Source organism: Urocampus carinirostris, chromosome 8 (assembly GCF_059441175.1).
Source record: "Urocampus carinirostris isolate Australia breed hairy pipefish chromosome 8, RoL_Ucar_1.0, whole genome shotgun sequence".
In the NCBI taxonomy this organism is placed as follows: Eukaryota; Metazoa; Chordata; class Actinopteri; order Syngnathiformes; family Syngnathidae; genus Urocampus; species Urocampus carinirostris.
This window is the reverse complement of record NC_142356.1, coordinates 18,284,093-18,304,371: the sequence shown is the minus strand read 5'-3', so window position 1 is coordinate 18,304,371 and position 20,279 is coordinate 18,284,093. Positions and strand designations below refer to the sequence as shown.

Here is a 20,279-nt window from a genome sequence, read left to right as displayed (position 1 = left end):
AAGATATAATAGAGAGTGTGGGAGACGGAGCGGTGAGGAGAGAAGGGGAGGGGGGCATTGCTGATGACATTCCCATCTGTGTACGGACAACAGAGCAGCGACAGACTGTGGCCTGAGTGTAATGGATGGTTTTGGGATGGTGAGGGATACTGGGGATTGGGAATGGAGGGGAATGAATGCTCATAGAAACATGCATGACGGTTAAATGACAAGGGTCCAGGGATGGTGAGTTATGGCAGTGGTGCCAAAGAGAAAGAGCAAGGCTCACATGTTTGAACTATTGATATGTGAAGATAATAATTAAATAAGCCAATGATAGATAGCTAGATAGCTAGATAGCTAGATAGCTAGATAGCTAGTTAGATAGATAGATAGATAGATAGATAGATAGATAGATAGATAGATAGATAGATAGATAGATAGATAGATAGATAGATAGATAGATAGATAGATAGATAGATAGATAGATAGATAGATAGATAGATAGATAGATAGATAGATAGATAGATAGATAGATAGATAGAGGGACAGCTACTACAAATTGATGAAAAGATGGATGCCCCTGTGTTCACACAGATCTGAACATCCCCCTTCCCTCCAATCATTTATTTTAATGGTTATTGATGCCTCTCTTTTTCAAATCAAACTTCCATCCACCGGAGTCATTAATGCTATTGATTAACTTGTGCACTATGAGCAGCCTATTATAAAGGTAAATTGCCAAGTGTACGCATATTTAGTCACACCCCCGTCTCTCCGTCGGTGCGTTTACTTTTTGTTCCGCTGCAGGCGAGATGCGCCTCGCCTAATTTCTTCAGTAAATTGCACAGCTAAAAAGCAGTGGCGGCACGTGCTATTACTTAGCCGCAAACGATAAGAGTATATTGGGGCGGCAGCGGTAATAATAATTGCGATTGCGTGTCAAAGTCACATCATTGCAGCGCTTTCAGACTCGAGTCTAATTGTTAAAAGTAAACAAGGAGGGAATCTTTTGAATATAAGTTGGTAAAGTCAAAATCTTAGGAGCAGTTCTTATTATAAAATACTACATGTGAATACAACTACAGATCACAAACAATCTGCTTGGAGTGGTTTGTTCTTAAGAGAGAATCTGCAAGTGTTTAAAGTCACAGAAGCCATTTCCGTGTATACATAGCGCCCCCCTGACACCCTTTACAATACCCTTACCCCTTCTCCACCCCTTCCATGCTGTTCCACTTACACTCTTGGAATATTGCACCACATTCGCATACATATAAGCAGACATACTCACACACGGTAAGAAGACCACATGCACATGTTCGCTCACTGCACACTAATTCATTCAGGAATACTCTGGATTTCAGAACCAGAACCCGTTTGTGCAATTACTGAGGAAGCAGAAGGGGGAGATACAGTTTTCAATTTTTGTGTATCAACAAAGTGATGGGATGAAAAGTAGCCCATGATTGTCACCTCAAATAAGTGCATGGCAGCAAGGCACACAATTGTGTGGGCCACATAATGAAATTGGTGTAAAATTGCGACATGTAACTGTAAGAATAACAAGAAAATGCAGCAAGGGTTTGAAAGGTTTCTCATAGGGGTCTACATTTTTTGTTCTAGTGATGTTTCGGTTTTACGCTAGCTAATATTTACTTGCAAAATAGTAGTTAATAATTGAAACTAGTCATCCTCATTTATAATCTTATTATTTGGCATTCATTAATCATTCATTAACATTATTTGCCATGAACTATGCAAGTATTCATGTGTTTTAATGTAATAGTCAAAGTGGCTCTAAAACTTTTACTACATATGTTTATTTGTTGATATGTTTAACTTTTACTACTAACTTTGAAGCAGTAACTCTGGATTTGAAGTATCTTTAAAGCTTTAAATCCAGATTAAAATATGCATTATATAATTAACGTAAGAGTAAATGACGATTGCATGCTTGAACTCAACAGTAAGTAGCTTTAAAGCATTTACTCAAAAGTTAAATCCTTCATTTGAGTTTGAGGCACATTGTGTATTATCTAGCCTCCTAACGGTAAAAAAACCCAAACATTATTCATTAAGAAAAACAATACACAGTTGAACAATAAGAAAAAATACATTAATTATCATACAAACATGAATTTCTTTTAATACTAGTAGGTTAAGAAAGGTTAAGATATGTCTTTATTACTTGTTTAGTTTTTATTTTATTCGTTCAAGGCTGGCAATAAAATGAAAGGAATATTTCTAAGGTTTGGTCACTCTGAGTCTTCATAGCTTGTATTTTTCGTTGTGCTTTGTAGCCCTCGTTTTTGGTTACACTACACAATACAGCGACATATTGTGGTCAATTATTACAGTTTATGTAGCTTTTCACAGAAAATCTTTAGTTCATTTATAATGAATCCGATGACCCATTGTCTATTGATCCATCCATTCATTATCTGCACCGCTTATCCTCAGTAGGGTCGCTGGTGTGCTGGAGCCCATCCCAGCTATCTTCGGGCAGTGGGCAGGGGACCCCCTAAACTAGTTGAACTGTACAAAATGTTTTATAAGGATACCGTGTAATACTCAAATACTAGATGTTGCTGAATTGTGCAGTGCATTCAAAAACAAGTGCTACAAATCACAAGTAAGACTACAGAGACTTGCAGTGACCAAACCGCACCATTTTTCTTAACTTTTTTTTCCTAGCTTTTTACAAGGTTTTTGGGGGTACCCTTAGCAGCAAGATGCCAGACAACCATCTCCCTTTAGTTTAGCTTTATCTTATGTAAAAAAAAAAAATCTCAGCATACGATGAATTTTTTGAAAAAAGCACTTTCGTATGATATGTGTTTTTGCTTATGATTCAAATCAATATTTTTTTTTAATGATTGACGTTTTTTAACCACTAGGAGGTGCTAAATAATACACAATGTTCTTTTAAAGAAAATACAAATTTAAAGTTTAAAACATCACGTCGAAATGTACACATTTTCTACAATCTTGTGTCATTTCCCTGCCCAAGAAAGAAGTTAAAGGCCTCAAAGGAAAAAAAAAATGTCCTCTGGCTCTCCCTTAGGACATGTAAGATCATAGGAATGAGTCGGTATTCACTCCAAAATCTCTGGTTTTGCCGTGCCGGCCTCTGACCTGCAGTATATAGCCGCGCACGTAGTCCCGCAGGGTCCAGCCCAGGCCGTGCAGGATGTGCAGCACCTCCTCCTGCTTGAGCACGGAGAAGAGGCGGTCCAGTAAGATCTTGAGCCGTACCGGAACCGCTTGCGTGCCGTACAGCATCAGGCTGCTGATGTCGAACACAACGTTGGACTGCACGATCTCCACCTGAGTCGGGTGGTACAGGTGCTGTGTGCTCAGCTTGTCCAGGGCTGGAAATCAAAAAATACAAATAAAATGCACTGTAAGGTCTGACACAATGGTGAATCAATTATTTGATTCGATTTTGAATAAAACATATTTTTAAATTATTTGTATATACCGTAGCAAAAACATTTCAGCAATAGAATCAAAATATTCCTTGTCACAGGCTATGTTGTAGTTCCATGCCTCTTTGAGAGCTATTGATTGTGAATGTAAGATTTCAATGAAAACAAAAACTAATTGATAGAATGAAATATCAATTCTTAAAACTGGTGTCCGTCACTTTAAACCATTCTACATGCTGACGCCATCTTCTTTTTTAAATCAGTATTGCAGCCTCTGTAAAGCTGCTTGTATGGCGCATGGACGTACGTGTCACTCTTGTACGTGCTTGAAGCAACTCTCCATTATTCATCTTTTAGTGGGTTTGGGTTGGCATTTGGACTGTAATTAAAACAGTCCTTCTCTTACTTTCACCATTTTTATCCTAGATTTTTTTTCCTCCAGCCTAATGTGCCGAATTGCTGGAACACTGAAGATAAAAGTAAGATAAAAGCAGATAGGCGTGGTGTAAAAGTAGAAAAATAAGAAGGCTATTTAAAACTCAGCTGGGCATTGATAAGTAAAAACTCAATAGAGAAAATATTTAATTTGAAACTTTTTAAGGACACCTCAAATTACCTGTATATAAAAATGGTATGCACTCACATTTAGTCACTTTCATGCTGCAGATGCTGGCAGCATTTAATGTATGGAGGACAAATCCTGCCATACGCAGAAACAAATATATAAACACATAACATGATGCCAATTTTTTTATTTAGTCAATTATTTATTTAGTTTTTTTAATTTCTGGAATTTGTTGAGTATTTGGTCGTGCATTTTCTCATTTATTTGGTCACCCAAATACCCTTAAGTTTTTACCCATTGGTCGATCAGTGATGAATGATTCGGCTTTAGGTGAAAATCTAAGCCAGTTTGAGCCATTTTGTTGTGACCAAATACACAACAAAATACACGACAAAATAAATGACACTTATCATAAAGGATTCCTCTCACCCTGACCACCACCCTTTTGACCTGTTACCCTCTGGTAGGTGCAACATGTCCCTTAAAGGACTAAAGGACTAAAAGGCATAACCACCCTAAACAAGCGCGTAAGACTGTAAAAAAACTATACCTTGCTGGGTTAGTGGAAAATCGTTTTTCTGATGAATGTAATTACACTACTTTTCATAGCACTATTGTTGAGATGCACTACTTTTCATTGCACTATTATTATGAAAGACAATTGCACTTATAACTCAGGACAGCCTCAAAGAACTACCCTGTAAATATTTCTGCTTATCTAACTTTTCTCTTTTTAGTCTTTATTATGTGTTCCATTCTGTTCTTTTCTATTCTATTCTATTCTATTCCATTGGTCCTCCATCTAAATGGGTCTTGAAATGTTATTCAAAGTAGGGTGCTGTCCTCAGTTTTTTAGGGTTGTTCTTCAATCACATGGATGCGTGAGGAACAATGTAAATGTCTTCAATATGTACACTGCATTTGATGGACTTTGTTGGCCATTTGCTGCTGCCTTGAGGGAAACACTGCAACAAATTGATACAAGGTTAGCGTGCATGTAACCTGATGGACGTAAATCGGGAAAAACACCAACCAAGCAAAACTGCGACCTCACTCAGTCTGTCCACTCTCCGCTCCTTCCTGCTGTCTCTCCCTGTTTTCTCGTCCCTTCCCTCACCCTTCCCTCAACCTTCCTTCCCCCCTAGCGCCTGTCTGGGTGACACCTGGCCCGGTTCTGGCTTTCTCTGATCCCGGGACGAGGGCCTCGCCTGACAACGCCTCGCCGCCAGACACGAACGTAATAAAAAATGAAGAAGTGCTTGTCAGAGACGCTGCCAATGCTGACATGAAATGAAAAGTGGAGGGAGGGCCAAGGGGGGAGTGAGGGGGACGGACGCCTGACACTTCATGGGGAGAGGCTGGGAAATACACGCCCGGGCCCTGGTGTTGATTCACCCGTGGAGCCCCACGGCCCGCCACGGTGAGCCAAACAGGTGTTTTCTTTTATTCGTCCGTCTTCCACGCCTTTTTTTTCCTCTTTGTACTTTTAGTTTTTGTTTTTATTACACCTGTGTTCAGAAGTGCTAAGGTGCGGCATTCAGTTATCCAGTTTGCAAAAGCAAATACACCCAGAACTGGACAGCAGAACATTTCCAAGAACCCATGTTAGAGATGATAGTTTTTGCGACAAAGGCATTTCAGCAGAAAGTAAAAATTCGAGTTTCATGATACCGTATTTTCTGGCGCACCGCCCAAAAATGGTCTGTCATAATTTTATATACAAACACTCCCCTACTGACGACCATTCGACGTAAAACGGTAGATACGAACATTTTTTTCGGAATGTCCAAAAATACCCGTACATTGCTCAAAGTTAGATTCAGTATTGTGTGCACCTTTTTCCGAGTTCAGGACATTACTGTAGTGCTCCTTCCCGCCGCTACCAGCATGTGGCGTTGTGAGAGGTCACCCAGTATCCACCCGGAAGAAAAAAATCCTGCTTCCTCCTCCTAGTTTGTGCATAAACATTCTATACTTTGTATGTCTATATTATCTCCAGCGTGCAAAGAAATTTGACACTTTTTTTGTTTAATATCTCATGCATCCATTTAATATGGTTGGTGTAAAGTGGAAAGAAGAGGCGAGCCGTTTCTTTTGAAATTAAAGTGAATATTATTTTGTGAAATGTTTTTAGTAAAAAACAATACAGGTTACTTGTACACGCCTTAAACATACTTATATAAACCTTAAACATACAAAATATAGCACTGAAGCAACTTACGAACAAATTCAACTTACGAACGATCTCACAAGAGGTAATCCCCCTTCCAGGCCGAGTAACTGGAACATGCAGGAGGTCAACATATTTTTCTTTTGTATTTCAATTATCTGCTCATTAAGTAGAACAGTATTTGATAACTATTTTGTTTGATGAAGCTAATTGAGAATATTTAAAATAGGTCAAATATTAAACATATTGCACATCATTTGCAGACTTTAATTATTTTACTTATTTTACTTGAAAAACATGATTAAAAATAAAAACAGTTGGAACCAAGGACAAAGGAGATAAAAATCTAGTTACACCGTAATTTTTTTTTAAATAAAAACTATCCATCCATCTATTATCTGCGCCACTTATCCTCAGTAGGGTCACGGAGGTGCTGAAGCCCATCCCAGCTATGTTCGGGCAGTGGGGAGGGGACACCCTGAACTGGTTGTCAGCCAGTTGCAGGGCACACAGGGACAGACAACTAACTCATTCACACCAAGGGACAATTTGGACCGGACAATTAACCTGACATGCATGTTTTTGGAATGTGGGAGGAAACCGGAGTGCCCGGGGGAAACTCACGTAAGCACGGGGAGAACATGCAAACTCCACACAAGAAAGTTCAATCTCATGATCCCAGAAGTGAGCCACGTGCTAACCACTGCGCTGCCCTGCTGCCCTTGTATAAACTAAATAACTTGTATTACTCCATAGTCACCACTGACCACAAATGATAAGAAATACAATATAATGTCAATTTAGACCACATAATAATTTAAGGTTTCTAAAATGGAAATAATTAAAATGTGTGCCTTGCCTTGAAAATAGGTTCCGAAAATCTAAACTAAGATACCGTGATACATATTTTCACTTTGGTTCATTTTTTTTTTTTTTTTTTTGCAAATCAAAAATCGGATTTATCAAACTCAATCAGATTTTATTGTGACAGTTTTTTTAGATAAAAGAAAACTAAAAATACATTACCGTGAGCCACCCAGCCATGTTTGCATTGGTCGCATGTGCGAAGATGAATCTTGCCGGGCTGGAAGCACTCGCACGTGCAGTTGACCAGCGTGCACCGAATGGCCTGAAACATAACCCAAAAAAATACACATGATTACAAGGAACAACATTTATCCCAGCTCTTTGTCCCCATGTTTTCACAGCATCCACAAAACTGTCCTTTACTCTTATGCGCTATTATCACGGCGAATTCCACCCGAAAAAAATCTCTTCAAATTATTTGGATGGATGCTCAATCACTCCACTGGAGGTGCACTCGCGTTGAAAGCTCTCAGCAGCGAGGTTAAGTGCGAGCGGGACACGTTTGCGCTCTAACCACTACCGAGAAATGGTCCGCAGTCGGCACAGATAAAAACATCTGTACAGTGCAAACGGGTGGAGCAGCTGTAGTCTGTAAATTGGCGGTCCCGATGAATCCGGGAGTCAAACAAATGACAAACATTCGTCTTAATAAGCAGCGACTGGCCTTTTGTTTATCTCTTTTTTTCAAACACTGGATAACTCATCCGATCGTTTCAGTACAATAAACTGTGCTGTTTGCTGTCATGTTCCCATGAAACTAACGTAGTACACATGTGGACAAACTCGCATTGGTATGTTCATATTGCTGTGCTCAACCCAACAAGAACGTTTTTGGGAGCTGAAGAAAATATCAAAACTGTGAGGTAAATGAGCTCAACTTAATAGAAGAAAAAAATCTGACGTTTTTCTTTACAGAATTTTGAAGTAATTCAACACTAAAAATACTAGGTCAAGGGTTGGCAACCCGGAATGTTGAAAGAACCATATTGGACCCCAAGTCAAGTCATGTTCATTTGTATAGCCCTTAATCACAGGGAGGCTCAAACGGATGCACAGACCACATACTATTGCAAACTACAGACTATTATGACACCATCACCTGATCTTAAACCTACATAAGGGCAAGGAACAACTCAAATACCTCAACATGAGGAAAATGGAGAAACCTTAAGAAGGGACCGCACATGAGATAATCCCCCACAAAAAATCAAAGATTGAAATATATCTTATAAGAGGCTTTTAACACTAAGACAAGAAAGGTTGATCCCATTACACTGATTTGAGCTAACCTGCATTGGCTACTTGTTAGTTTAAGATTTGATTTTAAGGTTCTGTTTGGGGCCCTAGAGCTGTGGAATGTGCTGCCCTCTGCGATTCGATCTGCAGCTTCAGTGGAACTGTTTAAAACAAGGCTTAAAACACACTTATATTCTTGAGCTTATGAATGGCCTATGCTTCATGTCAATGTCTGTGTATTGTTTGTTGATTTCCCGTACAACATCCATTGCAGTCTGGTCCTCCTGCAAGGGGGACTACCTCAAGTGCGTTCCCTTAACAAGGTTTCTTCATATTCTGAGGTTTTAAGTTTGTCCCGGCCCTTATGTAGGTTTCAGATCAGGAGAAGGTATGATAAAAGTCTGAAATAGTCTATACTCTGTAATGGCATGTAGTCTGTGCAGCCCTTTCGGACTTCTTGTGATTAAGGGCTAGTTTATATCCTGTACATATCTATATTCGTTGTCTTATGTTTGTCGTTCTACAGAAACCATATCATTTTCCATTATCAAACATTTTTGAAAAAGTGGCTGGGAGCCACTATGGAGCGCCAAAGAGATGCATGCTTGTTGCTGACCCCCATGCTAGGTGTACAAAACTACTAATTATTTTACTTTATTTACTATTATTGTTCAACGAGAATTCACGGTTATTCTCAAAAATTTACTGCATGCTAACTTAAGCTATAAACATATATCTTAGACGTACTAAAACAAATCATTAAGAAAAATAATGTATTGTGAATAACGTGAAAAATGGTGAATAATGAATAACTAACCAGAACGTTATTGAATTTTACAATATAAAAATACATGGCGATTTTTTTATTATGCACACTGAAAAACATGTGATTGGGTATTCACAATTTTTTGTTTATAATTTCAGTGGTATCCATATTTAATAATTTTGCTCTTTTCATTTACTGTCCCCATTTTTGGCAAGTTCAGAAAAGGAAAATGAACTACGAATATGGTCATTTTTGTGTGAAAATGTATACCTTGGGGAAAACTATGACTTGTTGAAGTTAGAATTACGTAAATTGAATGAAAAATGCGTGAAGTCAATTTAATGTCAGCAAAATTATGTTTTACTTCACGTTAGCTTATTTTCCCCCCATTTTCCACTTATTGAAACATAAATATTTTGTTTGTTTGTTTGTACATGATTCAAATTGAATCGTTTCTTCCGGCGCCGTCACGAATGGCAGCCACTCCAGCAGCTCCCGTGTTATTTTCGATTGTTCTCGATTGTTTGTTCTCAGCTCAGGGATGCTGCTGGAAATGTGAATTTCCCTTCGGGGATGAACAAAGTATCTATCTATCTATCTATCTATCTATCTATCTATCTATCTATCTATCTATCTATCTATCTATCTATCTATCTATCTATCTATCTATCTATCTATCTATCTATCTATCTATCTATCTATCTATCTAATGTCTCACATTCAAATACAAGATATGGAACAGTCAACATGTGTTCTATCCACCAAGTAACACATAAGACATTTCTACCAGTGAGTTCATTTTGAGAGATATGACAATAAGTCAAGAGTCACTGAGCAGCTGTTATTATTTGCGGCCCCACTTCTTTCAGTCAGTAGATCTCTGGTGTTGTGAGTGCGTCTCTTGCTTATCGAAATCTTTATGAATTTACAGTAAGAAGGCATGAGAATTGTGCAAAGAACTAAATAGTGGCAGGTCACAGTCCAATTGGACAATCTAGATTTCACAATGTCCCGAAATTGGTCAATAAGAGACAGACTTGACTTGACTTTGGGTTGTACATCAGCCATAGGTCATCTCATTCATTGGTGTTTAAGTTTGGCTCAAATGACCTTTTAAATATTTAAAAGAAGCTAGTGAAAATGCAACGATAATGCATGAAAAATGTAACAATAATAAACTAAAAGAAGTCTCATCCGAACTATTCGATTGCAATGGTACCGGAGTATCTGGCGCCTGCAGATTGATGTCTTTTGCTAATTAGCTTCATGTGCAGCGGGCCTAGTTGTAGAGGCAGCAGATGCAAACAAACAAATGGAAATATCAAGCGCACCTCCGCTGTTTACGAGCCAGCATCTGACAGCTGACAAGATAGTTAAGGGGCGTCTAATACGGCAATTAGAGCGTGGCACTATCTGCGGGGCTGCCGCTGTGACAAGGCGCCCCTCTAATCACAGACTTATTACGCCAGCTAGCAGCAACCTTTCATATCTGGGCCATTAAGCAGACTGCGGCATTAAGACACATTAAAGCAGCAAGAGGCATTAAGGGCAGAAGAAGGCATCGGGGTGGAGGGGATTTGGTGGGGAGGCGTTCATGTTTCCTATATTGACTTTGACTTTGAGCCAGGACGTGATGTTAAAGGTTTCAAAATTACAAAATGACAAAGTAAGAAGTTGAAAGAACACAAATTGATTACAAGACTTTTTACAAGGAGGCGAGCATGTAGATGTGTCCGAAGCGGCCACAAGAAACATCTGTGTTTGCTTTAATAGACGAAACAAGAGAGACAAAAGGACAAACATGGCTCACACACCCCTTTGTATGAATCCGCATGAGCGTATGGGTCTGCTTTCCACTTGGCCCGTTCTGTTCTCGGCTTTGGTCAGGGACGAGTACCGGGCCCAGAGCCCACCACTCCCCTCACACATATTTGTCACAGAAGGCAAAGAAGGGAGGAGGCTGTGTTATCGGAGGCCAGGCCAGAATCGCAGCATTAGTCACAATGCTAGCGTCTCGCCAGAGTTTCCTCTTTGGCTCGCAACAAGCAGACGAACATGAGATAAAGGACAGGACTGGAGAAGAAGCACTTTCCGACAAGTATGGCTTTATTCAGTGTTTTCATGTTGCTGCTGCAAAGGATGCCAAATGAACCACCTCACGATATATTATTTGCAACTGTTCAGCAAACTTCTGCCTAGGTTCCCACTGTAACATAAGTTAGGTAAGGTGGGTACTCTGTATTCTCTGTAAGGTTTATAAAATAACCCTTTATATCATCCAGATCAGTTTTTTTTAAGATTCCCAAAGTATTATACTTAAATTGTACGATGTGCAAATACTGGATCCAGCAGCAGTCAGGACACAAGAGTTAGGGGATAAATAGAGTGCAGGACCTGATGGTGATGACTGTGAAGAAAAATGTAAATGTAACTTTGGCTAAAGAACGTGGACCTTCTGGCCCTCAAGTTAGCACCATGTTCTATATGTACCATATGACTTTGAACAGCGTTTCATTGGTATATACAGGTTGGACGTAGAGATCAAAAGAAACCTGTACCAGTTGTAATCCAAAATATCCCACTCATAGAGTTTGGAAGTAAAAAATACTTGTTTGAGTATCAGTGCCAGTTTTGTTTGGTCGGCATTTTTCAGCACTTCTATTATAAAGGAGCCTAAAATATCACGCCTCTCCCATCGTTGACCTTTAAAAAAATGTTTTGATGGGACCGATGAGTCACCTAGGCACAAGTCGGCCCACTTGGGCTGGTGCAGGGTTTGTATGATCTGTGAAATCAGATAGGATTTACTGTAGCTCATTTCTTTTTGCCTTCACTGTATCAAAATGTTGATAAATGATGTGTTGTGGTTGCAGACACATATTTTGGTAAAGTTTCGGCATCCACTGCATAATGATTATTCTAAAGGGTTTCTAGAGTTTCCCAATTGAGATCTGGATGTACAAAACTGAAATGTTTGGAGTCTGGCTTAAGTGTCCCACAGCTGACGGTTTGCCGTCTGGGTCAACAATCTGACGAAACCAGCATCACTCTGAGCCCTTATCCGACTCAAGTGTGTGTCTCATTGCCGCTTAGTGTTTAGCTGCAGGCTTGACGTTTGGTGGCTGTTTTGCTTGGCCGACAGTGCCTGTCCGAGCCAACTTGTAAACACTCATGACCGGCGACGGCCTGGATTCACCGTGACGAACATTAGCACGACAGATGGGTGGGAACCATGTAGCATTCGGACAAGATGGGACCAGGCTGGACTCTTGGCTCAGGCGCGACTTGTAAATAGACCCCGTGGCTCGGGACCAACGGTGACATATGCAACAGAGCCTGAACAGGATTCCGACGTCAGCAAAGGCACAATGAGACCGCAGAAGCATATCCCATCTTTGACTAATAGCATCCTGTTCAGCTGCACTAGTGCACTGTCATTTGTGGTGTCAGAAATACACTCAAGTAAGCTTTTGTTTTCTCTCTTCCAGAGTGTCTGTAAGATGTAAAGCCGCACAGATGGCCCGGTATTGTTCCTTCCCACTTTAAACAAATCCCTTTACCCGTGTTCAACACGTCGCCACAGACCGCAATTCTTGTCGGGCAAGTTAAGCAAAGCCGGGCTCGTAAATGAAAACCCCGTGTGCGTACCATGTGCGCGCCTCGTGTTTCGGCCTTTTGGAATGGGTTGGAGCTCAGGCTTGTCGTTTAAAACCGGGAGCATCTCGTCCTATCCTCTAACCCCGGCCATGAGGTATTAGCTCACCCGTGAGCTTAAGCTGCTAAAAACGTTGCCAATTTCCTGACAAAAATGTGGGACCAATGTGGGCCGGGGAGAAAAGGCACGGCAGCGTTTGCATGTCATGAGAAGGGCCCTGGCCTCGGATTGAGACATCAGTACCCAACAGTGTCCATATTGGAACCAGGTGACAAATAACACAAGACGCATAAAGAGAGGCTTTGTAGTTGAGAGAAGTCATAACGTACCAGGAAATACGGAACGTATACTAAAGCAAATTGCTGGCTAGTTTTATATTACTGCTTGTTCGCTATGTTAGCTTAGACCACTGTCTTCTTTTTGATACCATCAAAGAATGTTATTTGTACACCAGAAATGAAATGATGGGATGAATTGCAATGCTGATAAGTGCAAGACAGAATTTTGCGATTTTATACTGACGAAAAGTTGTATTTATTTATTTATACACGATGGAAATTGATTTGATTAAATAAAAACAATGACGATGGTTCTTTTTTTAACCAAAGGTTTAGCAGTAATAACCAATATTCAATGGACATAAAAATTGAGAATAAGTCTGCTAAAACGTTTTTTATAGTGCTGCTATAGTGCTAGCAAAAGTAAAGTTAGCCACTTATGCTAGCTGCATAAAACAAAATACAGCGGGCGCTATTGGCGAATATGTCTATTAGCAAGATTGACACAAAATTGTGCTGAATTTAGGCCAGGAAACTGCCAGAAACCTTAAACAAAAGGGGAGGACAGAAGTTTGTAAACAAACGAGGACCAAACGCATGCCCAGGTTTAAAAAAATAAATTGTATCGTTTGCTAATAAGTGCCAAGCAGACGTTACAAAGAAAGTATTAAAGCTAGCAGATACATTCCATCTGTGTGAATTAACGTTTTAAGGATCTTCCAACTGCTGTTTTCAATGACCGTGATCATTTTGACTGATTCCAATTAGCGCTATTTGTCCTTGGTGTAGTTAGCATCCGATTTTAAATAGCATCGTGATGTGAAGTAAACAAATACAGATGAAACACTGCGACGGTTTACAGAAGGAAACACAATCAGCGGATGGGGCTTGGAAAATAGAACAAAAACCAGCTTGTGCTTGTCGATTCAGTCCCCAGAGTGGAAAGAGGCCTGTCGCCCCTGTCAGTTCTGCTTTTGAAGCTGAGCGGCTGCCAGTCGCAAAGACAGAGGTCCCTGTCCTCTGTGCAGCTGTGCATCTGGGCTCTGACACAGGCCACGGCGGGACAGAGCTATGCTAATGGCAACCAAATGGGCCGTGAGTCCCTGGTGGATTGACAGAGAGATGCATGTGTTTTCATGTATTTCTGTGCGCTCCTTCCTCCTTCACTTCAAGGCCCATACTAGGGAAGGACTGGTCAGCTCCGTCCACTATTGACTAATGATCTTTGACAAACTGTGAGTCATGCGTCAATACGTATTATTGCAATACTAAGCTAGATTATAATAAAATGGAATTGTAACAAAAACTTGGTGCACCAATAATCACCAATAATTTCTGTGATTTTGCTCTTCTTTGATCTAAATTAGAGCGGGGCTGATGGTCTGACTTTTCTCATCCGGCGGTAATTCCTACATCATATACCTGATTTAGATGAAAAGGTTCAACTCTTGTACTTACAAACTAGTTCGTCTTATTTTCAGTCGATCACTCGAAAGATGACCATTGTGCCGATTTTGAAGTTCGCCCAGATGTACAGATGCCCAGATGTGTGTTTTAATCGGCTGATCAGATCCACGGCATAGGTCTCGAGTCCTTTTGGCCCTGATCGGGATCAACTGCTTTTACTAAAAACACAATCGATTTACTCAAACTATGAAATGAATCCTCAAATTCATTCAATCGTGACTGCCGGTGTGTAACAATTAATTTTTTGTTGAATCTGCAAAAAGTTTTCGGAAAATCGTAGCATCCTAAACTGGAGACCCTTGTTTAAATGTTGATGTTGCGCATAACCCAGAGATTAAAAGTTTGACTGAAACTAAAAGGTTAATTACATGTATATTATGTATTTATTTATTTTAGTTGGCAAAAAATAATGTAGTGGGTACATGATCTGTATCAATGTATCAAATTGGGAATTGTGGTATCAAACCACCCCTACTTTTTACCACTTTGCTACATACCCCAATCAACATTACAAATAGTACAGTGGAATTTTAAAACAGCAGAAGCAGCAATATCTATCTATATATCTACCCTGGTCATATTCCTTGAGATGGGTGAGAGACCACAAGACAAACACATACAAAAACAAAGAAAATAAAAAAAGGGAAAACCTAGAAACACACACAAAAATGTTTGGACCATGGCTAACCCAAATGCCCAAATCACCCAAACAATTTAAGCACCTCGGCATCCAAGTTGGTCATGCTTTCGTCCCTTCAGATGAAACGGGACACAAGAAAGTGGCGATGTCACTCGGGTCAGGGTGACACAACACTCTTCTGTTCAACAGCAGGGTCCGACAGCTTTCACTGGTTTACCCCTGCCGCATTATACAGGTGCCCTGCCCATCCTTTAGAACACAAAAATGCTTCACTTGAGGCATTTTAAGGCATACAAAAAAACTCATTGTCTCACTTAAACTCATAAAAGAAAATATAGGATTTTTCACTTGTTGTTAGCTTGTTAATGCTACCACCAATTCTATTGATAAGATATAAGGTGTCTGCCAAATTGGAATCCTTGGTCTCACTATCGCCCTGTGCCATAAGGCAATATAATTGCTTGCATCACTCGCCATCTACAAACTCAGCACACTTATACATTACATAATAATTGTATTTATAATATTCATTCAATAAAGTTGAAATTCACCATCTTTGAAAAACAAAATCCAAAAATTGCTAAGGTAAATGAGGAAACCTAAAACACACATTAATAAAACCATTTAATATATTTGTAATTTGATATTTCTATCAAGGCGTTGCCTCACCTGCCTCCCATGACCGGTATGTATATATAAAATATGTGTACACTGTGTTTACTAAGGGATGAGTACATCCAAATTTTCCTTTTGATAAAAACAAATACATTTGAAATAATAATATGACATACAAAAAGTAAAATGACTTCAATAAATTGCAAAGATGTGTGATTGTATTACTGGTCAATACTCTCACCCCCCACTCCCACTAATTGTATTTGACCCTGACTACTGTCAATGAAAGTGTCCAAACAGCAGTTATCTACCATATTGGTTGTTTACATCCACCCCAGAACACTTTTCGCAATCTCCAACTGGGAGGCTTCCTAAATTCCGCAGCGTCCTTGAACGCAGCGCGTGATATACTGAGTAGCGCAGGGCAGGGGTCAAATGATAAAGTGGCTATAAGTGAGAGATGGTGGCGGGGGTGAGAAGGACAAAATACGAGACGCGGATTATCCGTCGGCAATACGCGCAAGCACATGCACGCATATTTGCAGCATGACGACAACCGGAGGCCACCATCACTTAGACAAGACCGGTCTGACTTTTTAGTCATCGCGCTCGTCACAGTCGCCTGCAGGGTGCAACTGCACTCACACAAACACACACAGATAACCACAGACAGACAGACAGACATGCCCCCCCGCATTCCTGCTAGTGCAAACACTCACGTTAACAATAAAACACACACACACAAATTTCTCTTTTTTCATATAGAATAGGAGTGTCAACCCCATTTGAGCTTAGGGGCCATATTTTAGAAACACGAAAGAAACAAAGAAAGAAAGAAAGAAAGATAGAATGAGAGGAAAAGAGGAATGAAGAGAGAGAGAAGAAGAAAAAGAGAGCGGGACAAAGAGCGAAAGAGCAAGAGAAAGTGAGGGAAAGAGTGAGAGAAAGTGAAAGAACAGGTGAAGGCAAGGGAGGGCATGAAGAAAGAAGAAGAGAGTGAATGAGGGGAGGGAGAAAAAGAAATAATGAAAGAAAAAAAGAGAGAAGAAGATGAATATAAGGAAAGAGTGAGAGAGGGACAGAAAGGGAATCAAAGAGAGAGAGAGAATCAGGCAACAGAGAGAAAGATATAATGAAATGGAACAAGCAGATTAAAGGGAGCGAAAGAGAGGGACAAAGTGGGGCACAGAGAGACGGGGAATCAGAAAGAAAGAGAGAGAGCTAGAAAAAGAGAAAATAAAAAGAAGGAGGGAGAAGGAGAGAAAGAGAGAAAAAGAGAGATAGGGAAAGAAAGAGAAAACAGAGAAGGAAAAGAAAGCAGGTAAATTAGAGAAAAAGAGAGAGAGAAAAGAGAGAAGGACATAGAGATAGAGAGAGAGAGAGAAATATAGAAACAGAGACAGAGAAACAATGATAGGGACAACAAAGAAAAAGGGAAAGAAAGAACTATAGCTAGAGTTGCTTTGCAAAGCCGCGCCTGGCTTTGGCAACATCCAGTGGACATATTTAAAACTGCAGCTCATTTTTCTCTTGCACTTCTTTCAACCTTGCAGGCCAGGTTATAGCTGTAGGCGAGCCTGAGCCAGCCAGCGGGCCATACATTTTACACCCTTTATCCTAAATCTGGAATTTCATGTAAAAAAAAAAACTGCACATGACTACAGCTCATACCTAAACCATTACAGAATTTACCTCCTTCGGCATAGCAAGAAGCCTTCAGGTGCACGGACAGATTTTATTCCATGTTTACGGCACTCCCAGCCCGGCAGACGACAAGTCACAAGTGGAAAAAGGATTGAAGGGGGGGAGGAGAGTAAGAACCAACCGCTACATGACGACAAAAAAAAAAAAAAAAAAAACGCATAAGGGTCCTTGTGCGTGTGGCCGAGAGGAAAAGTCCATCGGAGTGTTTTTCGTCTTTATCAGCTTTACAAAGTTCACAAGATAGAAGGGACCGGCTAGACGCCGTGTCACAGGGCGCACCGGCAACCCTTCACTTTTTCATCTTGACCTTCTTTTGATTGCATCTTGCGAAACTGTGCCAAGTTTGCTGCTCGGCGGTGTTATTAAATACAAAAGTCTCCCTAGGACGCTTCTTTTGACTTATAGGTCTATAAATCAATGCCAAACAACACAACAGATTTGAAAACCTAACAAGGTTATGTATTGTCAGCTGTCATTCTCATGAGTCATCTGTTGAACTTTGAGCGTGATGCACTGAAAAACCTTAAATAATATTTATAAATAATACATAGATTAAAAATGATAAGCCATTTGAGTGTGTTTTTTTGTTCTCTTTAGACATAATTTCATTAATTTTAGGTCATTGTATAATCGATTTTTCTTAATATTATTTCATATGATTATACAATTTTTTACAATAGTATTTTAGCCACCAACCGCCGTGGGTTCTGATTGGCTCCCTGTCATTATTTGAACTCAGTCCTGTCAGTCCGCAATTGTCAGTCCGTCTGTGAACCTCAGTGTATACTAGGCAAGCCTTTTTCGACCCTGACTCCCACGTGTCCCGTTTTTGCTCCCATCTGTCTTCGGCTACGACCCGTTTTGATCCTGACCACGTCTACTCTCCCTTTCTGGCTTACGACTCGTCTCCGACCACGTCTTGCTCTCCAGTCCCAGCTACCGACCCGTTTTTCCGTCCCTGACACCGCCATCGCCCGCTACGAAAGAGTCCACTTCCGTGTTCGGATCACAATCCGAGTACGAGAGCGACTTGCTTCCTGGGTCCAGCGAACACCGGATCGTGGGCGCAGCCCTTCCTCTTTCCTTCAATACAACTTGTGAGAAACGTAACGCAATTGGGTCCTGTTTCCATTCCTGACAAAGCCCAGGTCAAATAATAAGCATTCTTAGTGTTTTTTGTTCTTTTTGGAAATTTCACTCATTTTAGGTCATCGTATAATTTATCTATTTTATTTTATATTATTATATAATTGTATACACTATATTATACATTTTAAATAACTTTAATATATATATTTTCTTTCAATTGTTACCAAATTTTACTGAGAAAATATCCAGGTCAAAACGCAAGTATAACATTTTTGGTTCTATGGATAACCGTAGCAGCAAGATATCAGCCCCCTGTAGGTGACGCTCATGATATGTCAGATAAAAATGAATTGCATGTTCTTACTGAATAATCGTTAAACTATTTTTGCTTATTTATCAAATCAATATTGTTGTTTTTCTTTTGACTGACGTTTTTATTTTTAGCCACTAGGGGCGCTAAATAATACACACTGTCTAAAGCAGGGGTGTCAAACTCATTTCAACTCGAGGGCCACACGATAGAACAAACATTCTGTCGGGGGCCGTACTAGTAAATTAAAGAGAAAGAAAAAGAGACGTAAAGAAATAATAGAAAGAGGAAGGGGAAAAGGAGAGAGGGCAGGACAAAGAAAGAAAAAGAGAGAGAGGGATAGAGCGTGAGAAGGAATAGAGATAAAAAGTCGTGAGAGAGGGGAAAAAGAAAAGGAGAGGAGGAAAGAAATCCAAAGAGAAATAGAAGTACAGAAGGAGAGAAAAGAGAAAAGAAAGTGTGAAGGGTAGGAAGAGAGAAAGAGAAAAGAGAGTAAAGGAAAAAAGGATGTTAGAGCAAAATAAGTTAAAAAGACACGGAGAGATAAAGAAACAAAGAGCAACAAAGGAAGAGAAAAAGAGAGACACAGAGAGTGAAAGAGACAGTGAGTTGGAGAAAAGGGGTGGAAAAGAGAGAGAGAGAAACAGAGAGAGAGAGAGAGAGGGAGATAAATAAATACAAGTACAGTGTCTTTGTGAGAGGCACCTGGCCTTGGCAACATCAAGTTGACATATTTCAACATGCAGCCTGTCTTTCTCTTGCGCTTCTCTGAGTGTTGTCTCTCGGGCCGGATTCAGTCCCTCAGCGGGCCTGATCTGGCCCGCGGGCCGCCTGTTTGACACCTGTGGTCTAAAGTATTAGCAGCTGAAACGTCGCACCCCGCTTTGGCAATGGCATTGACTCCGAGTGGAAGGAACAGAGTATGGCGAATGCGGGGGATGCATGGGTTGGTTACAAATGTGAGTGCAGCTGGGCCAGGGAGGACAGGAGAAGGAGGACTGGTGAGGAGATGGTATGAAGGGATAAAGAAGAGTTGCCCCCCCGAAAAAAGAAAAAAAAATGACCACGACTCTCCCTGTTTCCAGCTGCTTTTCTCAGGGGCTCGGTTTCCTACCCCACCTCCTCTTCCTCCCACATTTTTTTTTTCTTTTACTTTGTAGGGCCGTTCATGTCCCAGGTTGCTTGAAGAATCACAAACACACAGTTACAGTGGGACGCCCACTTGCGCCCCCTCCCCTTCCAAGCCTGACTTTGGGCCATCTTTGTTTGGACAGGGCTCAGGAGTTCCAGAAAAGCTCTATCAGATGTGCTGAAGTAAGGGGAAAAACAAAACAAACTGACCCTCACTCACACACAGTACCAGCAAGTACTTTGCACTTGCACATGTGACACACTAAGGCCAACACGTGTATGAGCCAAAAGAACACTTTTAAACACAAAATTAAGCCAGAAAAGTGCACGTTTTTAAATGGACGTATACATTTTCATTCACCCTCCCAGTATAAAA

At 40.4% G+C, this 20,279-nt stretch overlaps 1 protein-coding gene across 5 annotated transcripts in view; it reads right to left on the bottom strand.

Moving 5' to 3' along the window:
- Nucleotides 1-20,279, bottom strand: part of bnc2 (basonuclin zinc finger protein 2) — a 269,137-nt gene that overhangs the window by 51,142 nt on the left and 197,716 nt on the right. For all 5 annotated transcript variants that reach the window (XM_088341837.1, XM_088341838.1, XM_088341841.1 and 2 more), the window contains 2 exons: nucleotides 7,172-7,274; nucleotides 3,118-3,353 (listed from right to left, as the gene is read on the bottom strand). In XM_088341837.1, coding sequence (XP_088197963.1) covers nucleotides 3,118-3,353; nucleotides 7,172-7,274 — 339 coding nt within the window. The remainder of the gene's footprint in view (nucleotides 1-3,117; nucleotides 3,354-7,171; nucleotides 7,275-20,279) is intronic.